Source organism: Centropristis striata, chromosome 14 (genome assembly GCF_030273125.1).
Source record: "Centropristis striata isolate RG_2023a ecotype Rhode Island chromosome 14, C.striata_1.0, whole genome shotgun sequence".
Taxonomy (NCBI): domain Eukaryota; kingdom Metazoa; phylum Chordata; class Actinopteri; order Perciformes; family Serranidae; genus Centropristis; species Centropristis striata.
The window spans coordinates 26,293,537-26,305,584 of record NC_081530.1 but is presented as its reverse complement, the minus strand read 5'-3'; the positions used below and the strand labels follow the sequence as shown (position 1 = coordinate 26,305,584).

At 36.4% G+C, this 12,048-nt stretch overlaps 2 protein-coding genes across 2 annotated transcripts; both read left to right on the top strand.

The window, feature by feature from the left end:
- Positions 1–423: 423 nt before the first annotated feature.
- Positions 424–3,963, top strand: mrpl53 (mitochondrial ribosomal protein L53). The gene is made up of 3 exons (XM_059350413.1): positions 424–539; positions 1,902–2,014; positions 3,764–3,963. The coding sequence occupies exons 1-3, from the start codon at positions 445–447 to the stop codon at positions 3,871–3,873; spliced, it is 318 nt and encodes a 105-aa protein (XP_059206396.1). The 5' UTR covers positions 424–444; the 3' UTR covers positions 3,874–3,963.
- A 2,951-nt stretch (positions 3,964–6,914) lies between these two features.
- On the top strand, positions 6,915–8,550 carry fabp4a (fatty acid binding protein 4a). Its single transcript, XM_059349638.1, has 4 exons — positions 6,915–7,071; positions 7,375–7,550; positions 7,655–7,756; positions 8,266–8,550. The coding sequence occupies exons 1-4, from the start codon at positions 6,999–7,001 to the stop codon at positions 8,317–8,319; spliced, it is 405 nt and encodes a 134-aa protein (XP_059205621.1). The 5' UTR covers positions 6,915–6,998; the 3' UTR covers positions 8,320–8,550.
- Positions 8,551–12,048: the final 3,498 nt, after the last annotated feature.

Sequence of the window (12,048 nt, the reverse complement as noted above, 5' to 3'; positions counted from 1 at the left end):
GACATACGAATTTAGTGCTTTTACTTTAAAATGCTAGTTTTTCGTGTAGTGCATTACTTAGTGATTGTTTGTTTTTATGTGTTCTCAGTTTTGTATGTAAATTGAATAATTCGTTCCAAGTAATATTCACTAAACCAGTTCATTGGCTTGATTAGTTGATATTTCAAAAGTAAAATGTAATTGAGGGACATCAGTGAATCTGCAATTTACTTGTGTATTTTAATTTAAAAAAACAATTGGTTCTATTAAATAAACAGCCTGAGTAAAGATTACAAACACTTTTTGTGTGGAAAAACTTGCCTTTTTTTAAGTAAATGTCACTCCAATTTTTTTTCAGCGTGTCGTTCTCCAGCCAGCTGGTGGATTAATGATCCTCTGGCGCCCTCTACTGGCTCCAGCGAGCAGCGCCAATCACCGTCCAGGTCAGAGGTCACAACAGAAAACATGGCGGCTCCCAGGAAAGCGACCGTGGTGTTGAAGGCTGTGAAGAAAATAGCTGTTCATTTCTGTCCGTTCGAGGCTAATGTCCGCTCAACACGGTAAGAAGTGTGTGTTTAATGTCTCGCTGTGTCCGAGAGTCGTTTTTATGTGACTTAAGTGTGATTAAAAGCTGTAATTTGAAAATGAGGTCACCGTTAGCGACAAACAGCAGTCACCAAAAGATTATTTAAGATAGTTTAGTCTTCAAACTGCAGTTTATTTAGCTCATAACTTGTCATTGCGTGATTAAATGAATGGAGAAGAGTGTGTGCAGTGGTAGAAACAGTATCCACATCATTTACTCAAGTAAAATTATCAATAACACACCGTGAAAATACTCAACTAAAATACCTGCATTCAAAGCCTCACTTGCTAAGTATTTCAGTATGGGCTATTATCAGCTAAATTTACTCGAAAATTAGACAGTAAAGTGATTGATTGTGCATAAAAAATGTTCCCTGTTTGCGTTTTATTATTATATATGATGTTTTGGGATTATGTCACTGCTAAATGTATCTGTATATTGCATCTATATGTGTAAATAAATAAAGTAGTGCTCATTTCTTCTTTTTTTTTACTGCTAGAAACACAAGTCATGAGAGTTTTTTCATTAAATAGCCATGCAATCAGGATTTCCCTTAGCTAGTTCTCACACAGTACTCCTGATATGCATATACTGAGTGTTTTTACTGTGTTTTAGTCCAGCCAAATTACTTTGTTGCCTACCTACAGGATATATACAATATGATTGATCTGACTTGATTTAGTCTCAACTTGTTTTTTATTTGGTGCTGGACATTCACAGGTTTTCACCTATTCTGGCTAATAAGTGTGTTCATGTTAACCTTGGGTTGAGCTAATAAGTAATTACTGCACATGATGAGATAACCAAATTTTGTCAGCCATTAAGAAACAAGTAAAAAATAAAGGTGTGACCATAAGGTGCAACACAATCAGTGGTGGGATGTAACTAGGTACAAACTAACTTAAGAGCACCTTAAACATTTACTGCAGTAAAATTGGAAAACAGGTTAATCCAAAAACATATAATTTTGAAACACTGACAGGGAATGACTTGTGATTTTGCTGATACTTTTTTAAGTAAGGTTTTGAATGCACCACTTACTAGGAGTGGAGTGTTTTCAGTGTGGTTTTATTACCTTTTTTTTAAGTACTTTTACTTGAGTAAAGGATATGTAATGTTATACATGATACGAGTCGAGTGTCTACTATCTGTATAAAGCAGTAGATGAAGAAGCATTCAGATATGTTACTTAAGTAAATGTCAATATACTGCATTATAAAACGAATTTATGTTGAAGGGCACATGCAACTATTTTAGTAAAATACAATCACCTAAAATTGTTCTGAACTTTCCATCACTGCTGTAATGTAATCAATATGCTCCTCTTGCCCGACAGGGAGTTTCTGGCCATGGTGGGCTCGGAGAAGGCCAGATCCACCAACATGAACTGTGAGGTGACCGCAACGGTGAAACATGACAAGTCCGACCCTCTAGTGGATATTACTTATGGTAAATGTTAGCTGACCACATTCAAAACGATTTAACTGTGAAACTTAATGAACCAGTGTGATTGTTACATTTGCAGTTCAGATTTCTTGCATTGTTTTAATCCACATAAGATACTGTACATGGGTTCATACATCATATGGTATTACTTGTTTTTTAATCCACATAAAGCCACCTTATGTTGTTTACTCAGGTGTATTACTAAATTTTTTAGAGCTGAATTTCAACACAGAAATTTCATGTCTAAGGCTTATGTGGCATATGTACAACATCAAGCAGATGATAATGAAGAAACATTTAACACTAACTCATACGAGTGTTTGCTGAGATATAGACAGACAGAGCTAAAGAGAAATGAACTGAACAAGAAAACTAGATGCATCATAATCCGCCAGGTTGTCTCATTCAAGAGATTCTACCAGACTAACTGAATTTCCCCTCTGGGATAAATAAAGTAATTTTGATTTGATTTGATTTTGATTTGATCTGGATAGCTTTAGTCACAACCAAGAAGGGACTAAACACCCTTTTATAGAGTGTTCACACCAGACACACATTGTTTTTCTTTCTGTTGCATGACTACCTACAAAGTCAGAGCAGAGACACAAAATAGACACAGAATACAAATCCTGCAAATATGCGATATTCACACACATGTGAGTTCAAAATCTCAAGCCAGAAATTCACGTGCCACCGTGTTGCCAATGCATGTCAGTGTTGAGATTCTCTGGCACAGTGTAGCTCCAAACTCCATTCAGAAAGCAAGCATTTTAAAAGCTGTTTACTCGTTTGTCTTGCACAAGTAACTTGAATAAATACAACTGTGATCCGGTGGTGAAAAATTGGCTTTGTGTCTATCATAATTAGTATTCATCCACATTAGAAGTCCACTTGAGTTGGTGCTTGAAGACAACATTTTGACCTGTTTTCATTTTTAATTACAATAGATCCAGATATGTTGTGTCAAGTCATTGAGATGTTGTTTATGTTTATTTATTATATTCTTTTTATTGCCAAGTTCACATTGGTTTGAATACATGTTTCTCACAAAGAAATCATAGTTTTATAAGCTTTTTTTGGTATACAAGAAAAAAAGAAGAATAAAAGATAAAAGAAAACAAAAACAATGAATAAACCAACAAAAAACAAAACCAACAACAACACGGCAGCATCTTTAAACATAAATAGATTGGATATGACAAAATGGCGGATTACCACACAACTTGGGTACAGTGGCCAAACGACAGCAACAAGAAAAAGAAAAGTGCCGACCTGAACTGGAGATTTATAGGACAACAGCAGCAACTAAGACATAAATGTAGCTTTGCGTTTGCCATCAGATGAAATGAGATGATGTTCATGTTGAGAGGTAGATTTTAAGATGCATTAACCTGATCACTGTGGTGCACTGGTGGGTGTTATGTTGATTAAACAGGGAGGAGGACAGGATAAACAAAAGGAAAAAGGTGGCTCTGCACATTCAGCATAACGCCTAAACAACTCAGGACTTTGTGATCAAGTCTTGGAATTTCCTGCTGATGACCAAATAGTGCATGATATCACAAACAATGAGTCAACAGTATAAATGTCTGCCACAGGTCAGCAGAACTTTGTACGGATGCATTGTATATTACTTGACTTTTGCTCAGAGTTAACTTTTCACCTCTTTCTTTTGGTCCTCCTTACACAGAGAGATCAGTCATTGTGTCATTATGAGTCATCTCATTGTGTTTTTGTCTTCCCCTCCTACAGTAGACGGAGAGAGGCTGGTGATGAAGGGAGCCAATCTGACCAGCAGTGAGATGCTGGGTGCATTTCAGTCACGGTGTGCAGCAAAGGATCCACAGGCAGCAAAAAAATAATGATCATGTTAAATATATCTGTGTTGAATTTGTCTGTATCGAGCTATGTATATTCTGATGTTTATTATTAAAGTATTTCATTTAAATGTGGCGATTCTGGTGTTGATTGACCTCCGATCCACTGAAGCTTTCCTGCATTGATTTGGATGTGAAAGAATTTAAACAGTCATGATTCTGAGTCAATTACTCCTCTTCTTCTTGAGTCACACAATCCAAATTCCTCTTCCATGAAAGGATCAAATCCTAAAAGATGTTCTTTGCTGTGAACTGTTAAATTGAAAAAGCATTGCACGCTCTTGTTAGGGGAAAGTATTTTCAACTTTAGCCTCAGCAGATATGCTTTTTTCCATCGTATTAAAGACATCAATTTAAATGCTTTAGCTGCTTAAAAACGTGCTGCGATCAGCACAGGGGCATGGTGTGTCCTTGCATAATGTACCATTTTCCTGATAAAAGAGATCATTCCAGCGTTTGAGAGAACATTATGCAAGCACCAACCTTTGACACAGCAGGCTTAAATGTAATTTGGCACAGTTTTAGATGCCGCCCCACTGAAAAGAAAAAAATCCTTTCACCCACAGATGACTGAAATCCTTTACCCTAGCTACTCTCTGTCACATTAGCATCTGTAACTTAATGGGTTTTCTTCATGGATTGATTCTTATTACATTTATGTTTTCTTTTCCTGATGGGGATTAGTATTTGGATTCTAGGTTAAATAAATTTCATGTACTAGCGAGTGAAATTAGTGCCACTTCATAATTCCGCACCCTATAGAAAATGTTTTATAAGCTCTAACTAATGACTTAATTGGCAAAAAATGTATGAATGCATTATAGATCAGCTATGATAAGAGCACAGTATGTACTTTGAGATGATAAAGAGTCCATATAGCTTGTATAATACAGTTATAAATGTAGCTAATCCATTATTAAATGCTAATAGGGATCTGAGTTCCTAACAAGCCATTAAGTCTGCAATGTGTGTTTACAGTAATACATCAATAATAAGAGTATACATGTTTTTAATCCAAATCTGCCGTTGCAAATGACAAACGACAGTAAATTGTTGATATATACATTTTACTGTAGATTGTCTGCAAAAAATGGTGAAATAATCTAACAAACCCATATGATTATAATACTATATTCTATATACTATAATTAGTAATAATTGTTTATAAAGTAGGCTATTAGTAAGATGTTTATTCATAATTTATAAAGCTATTAGTAACCATTCAAAACCCAGGGGGAATTAAACTATATATTTTTAATGACTTTTGATGACATTTACTGCACGCAATATTTCATGCTCTTCAGGGTCTTCAGGGTAGTCCAGTACATTAGAGACAAAAAGTTATGAGTCATGACAGAAAATAGGCCTATACATAAAGAGAGAGAGAGAAAAAAGGTTAAACACTCAAGTATAATATTGAATAATATATATAAAGTAATAGTTTTTAAAATGTTTAGTAATCAGCAAATAATTGCATTGATCATATCTGGAGAAACTAACATTGAATATTAATGAAAAAAATCTGTAATATGAATTAAAATGAAAGAAAATAAGGTTACAATAACACATTGAAGATTTTGTATAAAGTATTAGTTTTGTTTAATTTTTTTATTACAGGTTTTTACATGTGATAGTTTTTAAGATATGCTTATATTTGAATGTAATAAGAAGAAATAGCTTGATAATAATGAATTAATGACATTCTAAAGAAACTAATGCTAAATATTAATAAAATAAAGTATGCTAAATATTCATAAAAAAAAATAATGAATAGAAAAAGAAAAAAGGTTAAAAACTTAGGTATAATATTAAAGAGTGCGAAAAAGAAAAAATAGGTTTTTAAATGAGATAATGTTTTTAAGCTATGCCTATATTTTATGTAATACATTTAAATGGCTAAATAATGAGCAAATTAATAACATATTAATCATATTTGGAGGAACTAACATTAAACATTAATAAATAAATTAAAATCTGGTTAGCATCCACTACACCTCACAAGAGGCTTTGACAGCTGTTACCTGCTCTGCCCTACAAAGTCTAACTGCTGTAACTACGCAAAAGGTAAAACTGAGAAAAAGTACTTACGTTTTTTAAACGTGTTTTAACTGGCCAGCCAAATTGGTTTTATGTAGATAAGTGATATGACACTTATTTCTACATGTATTGATGATGTAATTTTTATGCTCAAAAATCATGATGATTTATTTGACCTTTGACCCCAAAAACGTAGTTATTACATCACTGTAAAAGATTCTAATGGTAATGCAAAAACAGCTTTTATATTTTGTTTTCAGTGAATAAACATTTTCAAACTGATTTTGTTATAAGTGTATTTTAAAGTGTTAAACAACTCTATTCAAAGATGTGCAAATTTTAGACTTGATATTATAAAGAAATTTTATTATAATATAATTTTATCTCACTTTTTTACTTCATCACAATCTAGATAATAATTTCCCTATCAAATAAACTTCTAACTTCTATTATTTTTATGTTTAAATTTGTATAATTATATATCCAAAGCAGACCGTGGTAAATGCAATTACTGCTTGGTTTTGAGTTGGATTTTATGTTTTTTTACATAATTATTTCTCTGAAATAAAGCAAAATTAATATCTAAAACTTTTTCACAAAATAAAACAGACATAAAGGGCTTCATTTTTAGTTAGAACTCAATTTAGACCAAAAATGTAGTTACTGCAGTTAGGCTTTGTAGGACAGTGCTAACCATGATGCTAACAAAATATCAGTTGTTTGCCTTGATTACAATGACAATATATCGATAAGTAGACATGCAGTGAAGAAATTGATGCCCAGTTAGATTAAAATATAAACAACAACCATAAATATGTCTCAGCTTTTGGCACTAATCCATTTTAAACAACCCAGAGAAAAATAATCTGGTTACACATGCTAGCAGCAAAGAGAGCAGGAGGCGGGAAATCAACGTTCTATCGTGTGACGTCGCAGGCTGTGATTGGTTCCTGCTGCGTCGCTTGATGTCGAGCTGGCCCTTTAAAAACCAGAGTGTTCCCACAGTGGAGGAGAGCTGAACCAAAGTCACTCCACTGCCTGCTGTCGAGGATATCACATCACAAACTGCAAACATGGTTGAGAAATTTGTTGGGACGTGGAAGATGATTTCCAGCGAGAACTTTGACGACTACATGAAAGCAATTGGTAGGGGAAATAAATCACTTCACAAGACTAGTTTGATTGTGATTTAATGTAACTTTTTATATTTTTTTTGTCACCTTGATTGATTGATTGATTGATTTCACGTCGGATATGTTGCTCCGTAATTTGTCTACTGCCTTAAAATATATCATATACATTTGTGTGTTTATTTGAAAGAGTTAAGCTGCATAATCAGATAAAAATGATGATCAGTTGGTTATTTTAACACATTTTAAATTGTATTTGCCCTTTTTAAAACTTCCAGTATCTTTATAATTAATGCATTTTGATGATCTTGCACTGCAGGTGTAGGATTTGCAACCCGGCAGGTGGGAAATCGGACCAAGCCCAACTTGATAGTGACCGTGGACGATCAAGGGAATGTATGCCTGAAGTCTCAGAGCACCTTCAAAACTACTGAAATTAAGTTCAAGCTCAACGAGCCATTCGAAGAGACGACCGCAGACGATAGGAAGACCACGGTTAGTGTTGTCTGAGCTCTGAGGGATGCAGAATAGATAAATAAAGTAAGTGTCAGCCTTTTCTTTGCTGGAGTTAACGGTTTGCTGTGTTGTGTGCCCTGCAGACCGTGGTGACCCTGGAGAACGGCAAACTTGTGCAGAAACAGAGCTGGGATGGCAAAGAGACGAATATCGAGAGGGAGGTCACAGATGGAAAATTGATAGCGGTAAGGATGTGTTTTTTTATACCCTTTTAGGGGAATTAAAACCAGGCAACCATAACTTTTAAATGCATTAAATTAGTTTATGGGACGGTCTGTAACATCACAAGGCAATCATAGGCATCCTTGCGATTTTAAACATTTTTACAAGTCATGTTTCATGTTCTAATTAATAGGCTGCCAATGCAAAAAGTACATGGCCACACATTCTACTTGAGAAAACAAGAGCAAACATGTACGTTAGGTTGAAGGTTATGATGCAATGCAGTTAAATGCTATAAAGACAAATTAAAATATAAGGAATTATATGGGCTATCAATAATAAAGAATATAGTCTTTTAACACACTCCAATAGAGTGTACTGTAGGATTGACTGTGGAAACATACATAAAGAGTTGGATAGCTGCAGCCTAAATTCTTCCACAAACTCGCAACATATGCAGGAATTCATCTTGACCTTCATTGCAGTTGAACCTCTTTTGATCTTCCCCTTATCTCTCCCTCTTTTTCCACAGAAATGCATAATGGGAGACGTGATCGCCGTGAGGACGTACGTAAAGGAGGCGTGATGTGGTCCCTTCAGCCCACCCGTTGGATGCATTGCTGGATGACAGGCTCAGTTCAATGAGCGTAATACTAAAACTAAAGTAAAGGCGTGTTCTGCTCTTCCTACTCTTTACCTTCACTGTGTTGCCAAAATCAAATTTCTGTGCTTCTGTTCTCCAACATGACACATTTGGTTTCATTTGGAATTGTTGTGATTGATTTGAATAAAAATGAATGAAAATTTGTTGAAATTACGTCTCTGAGTTCATTGAATTTTAAGTTTGTCGGTAAGTTAGTTTGTCTGCTGTTTTTTCAAACATTATAGTGTTCAATTATGACATTCCTTAAAGCATTCCAGTCATTAGGGCATGCTGAGGAATGCTGTACAAAAAGTGCTCTAATGGGAACATACCACCTAATCTGACAAGCTGATTTCCTGATTGTAATGCTTTATTCCCATGCTTGGGGAATATTACTGTACTTATTCCACATTCACTCACTTTTTCCAGCTACTTTGGCTTGTACAGTCGGTCCATGCTTCCTTATTTTAGCCAGGGGACCAAAGCAAAAAGATCCCAACATATTTCCTATTAAGGGTCAAGAAACAAAAGTCAGCCATCCTGATGATATATGATGTGTGTTGGCAGGGTCTCCTTGAGGAATGTGAACTCCTTTTAGAAGTATTCAGAGCATCATGCAGAGAGGTCAGTGAGGAAATGTATTCCCTCTTCCTTTTTGGGAGGTCGAACATTTCCCATTGCACATGTACTGGCAGCTGTGAGTGCATGGAGAAACTAAAAGCATTAGGGGTCGTCTCCATATATGTCCCCACCCTTTGGCTGCTCGTCAAGTGTTTTGTGCACTGGGGAGGGGGATTGTTCCAGAGCTGACGGCCACTTTCCCATGACAGGAAAGGGGAAACGATAGCACTGATTGGCCCTAATGACCAAAACAGCTGAAACAGGTAGAATTGTGGGCCAACACTCTTGTTCTCTTCTGCATGGACAATGGTACCGGCAGCAGTCGAGGACGCACCGCGTCTGACCTTTTGGGGACATGCCAAGTGGAAGAGAATATCACAGTGGACGGCAAGCAAAGGTCACCAGTGTAAAGTTAAATAATATTGTGTCATCGGTTATGTTTTTAATGCCTTAAAGGCATTTCACTGCTACAGCTTAGGAAATATTTGTTAACTCAAACTGCTAATCTACCCATCACCTCTGTGAAATTACACTATGAGTCAGAGGAGGCACGTTTTCCTTTATACACTTAACATAACCAAGCTCCCTAGTGGCCCCCCCAAAAAACCCCTAAGTTCACCGTGTCAGTTGTTTTTTAGTCATTTATTTGGTTTGAAATGTATTGGGGAATATATACCATTGCAAGCAATATCTTATTATGTAATCTTGTAATGAGGCCTTGTACTAATCTAGCTTGTACTAATCTAGTCTGTGGCCTAGAGGTTAGGAATCGGGCTTGCAACTGGAGAGTTGCCGGTTCGAATCGCAGTACTGACAGGTCTAGGACTGAAGTGCCCTTGAGCAAGGCACCTAACCCTCCTGCACAGCTCCCCAGGCGCAGTAATGTGCTGCCCACTGCTCCTTGCATGGTGTGTTCACTTGTGTGTAAAAAAGGATGGGTTAAATGCAGAGGTTGAATTTCCCCATTGTGGGATTAATAAAGTAATCTTCTTCTTTCTTCTTCTTCTAACACTGAAAACTCACAAAGCAGCGATGAAGTGGAGTTCACCAATATTATTACATTTTTCTTATTGGCCATGAGGTATGTTCATGTGTTTCAGGTGGGAATCATTTATTTAAAAAAAAAATTAACACATCAGGGGAGTCATAGAATTGTTTACTGATTGGCTGCAGGTATTGTTTGGATGCAAGTTACTGCCGAAAGTTGTGAAAAAACTGTCCCTGTCTCCGGTTGTTTGATTTTGTCGCAAAGTTTGGCCAAACTAAAAGTTGGGGACAGTTTAAATTTTGGCGTTGAATTGCACCGAGGATCTTGACCTATGACCTATGTTACAAAAGTTTCTTCCTGCCTGAACCCAACTCCCGGCTGCAGGAAAATATGATTACTGCGGTGGGCTTCTCTGTGCCGCTGCTTGGTGTGTTTTGATGTATGTCCAACTTGACTGAGTTTGGTTGCCAAAGAATCAAACGGGTGCAGCTTGGCCACTGCAACTTTTCATAGACATTGCATGGCGGCTCATTGGAGGCCACACTTGTGGTGTGTTTTAGGTGTAACATTGTCAATATTATTGTATATTGTGCTCACATGATGTATGCAAATCTGAGCCCTATAAAAGGTTTCATATATGCTGTTAACACTCTGCAGTTCATTTAAAATCTTGAAAAGATTCATCTGAAGAGCTCCTGCTTCTATCCACTCTTGTCTGTGTGCATTCTGTTTAAAAATTCTGGGTTTTCTGTATGTGCATCGTTAAAAAAAAGCCTGATCATTTTCTCACAGCCAGAGAAAAAAGATCACATCTGCAACGGATTGCCTTACAGGTGCAGTGCTTGTGATCTGCAGGCATCCCAGTCACTTTGTTTGGATAACTGCAGGGAGCGAGGCAGATCTTCACCTCCCTGTTTTTATCTCCAACATCTTGATTTAATGGTCCAGAGTGTTTTTTAATGAATGGAAAGTGGAGCTTTTTGCAAGTAACTCTCACTGGTCATGAAATGCATGACCAGCTTCAATATTTGAATAAGTAGGAGCTGGAGTGTATAATAAAACATACAACCAAAGTCATTAACAGTGAGCATAAAGCAAGTATTCAATCTGAACATGTGAAATAATAATAAACTGTAAGTGTAAAGCCAAACAAGATAGAAAGGGAGGTATTCCACTAGGGAGGAAAGGTCCTGATCATCCTCTGCTGCCTGCATTTGACAAACCCCACATAGGCAGAGTGGCTGCGGAGTGCAAATTAGGAAACTGTTCAGGAAGGAGCAAGATAGTGAGAAGCCTGCTGAGAGTCAACTGGCAGAGAGTGCAAGATAAACGTCCTCAAGTTCGGACCTTTCTTGTAATGTCATGTAAACACACTCATATTATGGGGCATATGCTTTTTTGTTGAAAGTAACTCAACAATGTAACCTGCTGATGGATTTAGCTGCTTACATTTGTGTGTGTTCTCATGTCCGACACACAAAGGTATCTTGTTGACACTGGGGTTGTTTTGTGTATAGATAGATTGTCTTGGGCTTTAGAAGAATGAACTCATATCCTTTGCAAAACATCTGGAAAGCTCCACTTGAGCTGCAGTGGTGACACCCCTTCCTCCGCTTGTCCTCCGCTTGTCCTTAACTTAAACTCTGTCAAACACAAACACCTTTCATGTTCAAGTGGATCAACAGGGCTAAAGATACATGATGTATGAGCCTTCATTTATGCAACATGTGACATGGTACTTAATGTGTTTTGTTTTATGCTGCACTACCAAGATACATTAAAAATACTGTCCTCCAGTAATCAAATCTGAGTGGACTTTTTACATTTCAGTCAATGGTTACTCATGTTTTTAATTAAAAAATTCAAAAGGGAGCTTCCATGGCATCTATGCCTTAATGTCCAAAGTGCAAAGTTATTTTTTATTTCATTTATTTGTACATTTTGTAAAACATTTAACTAGTATGTGTGATTTAGCTTTTTTTTTTTTTTAATTTGAAACTATATTTAAGGTGATAATAGTATACAGTTAGACAAATTTGTTCCAATATGACATCACAGGAGAA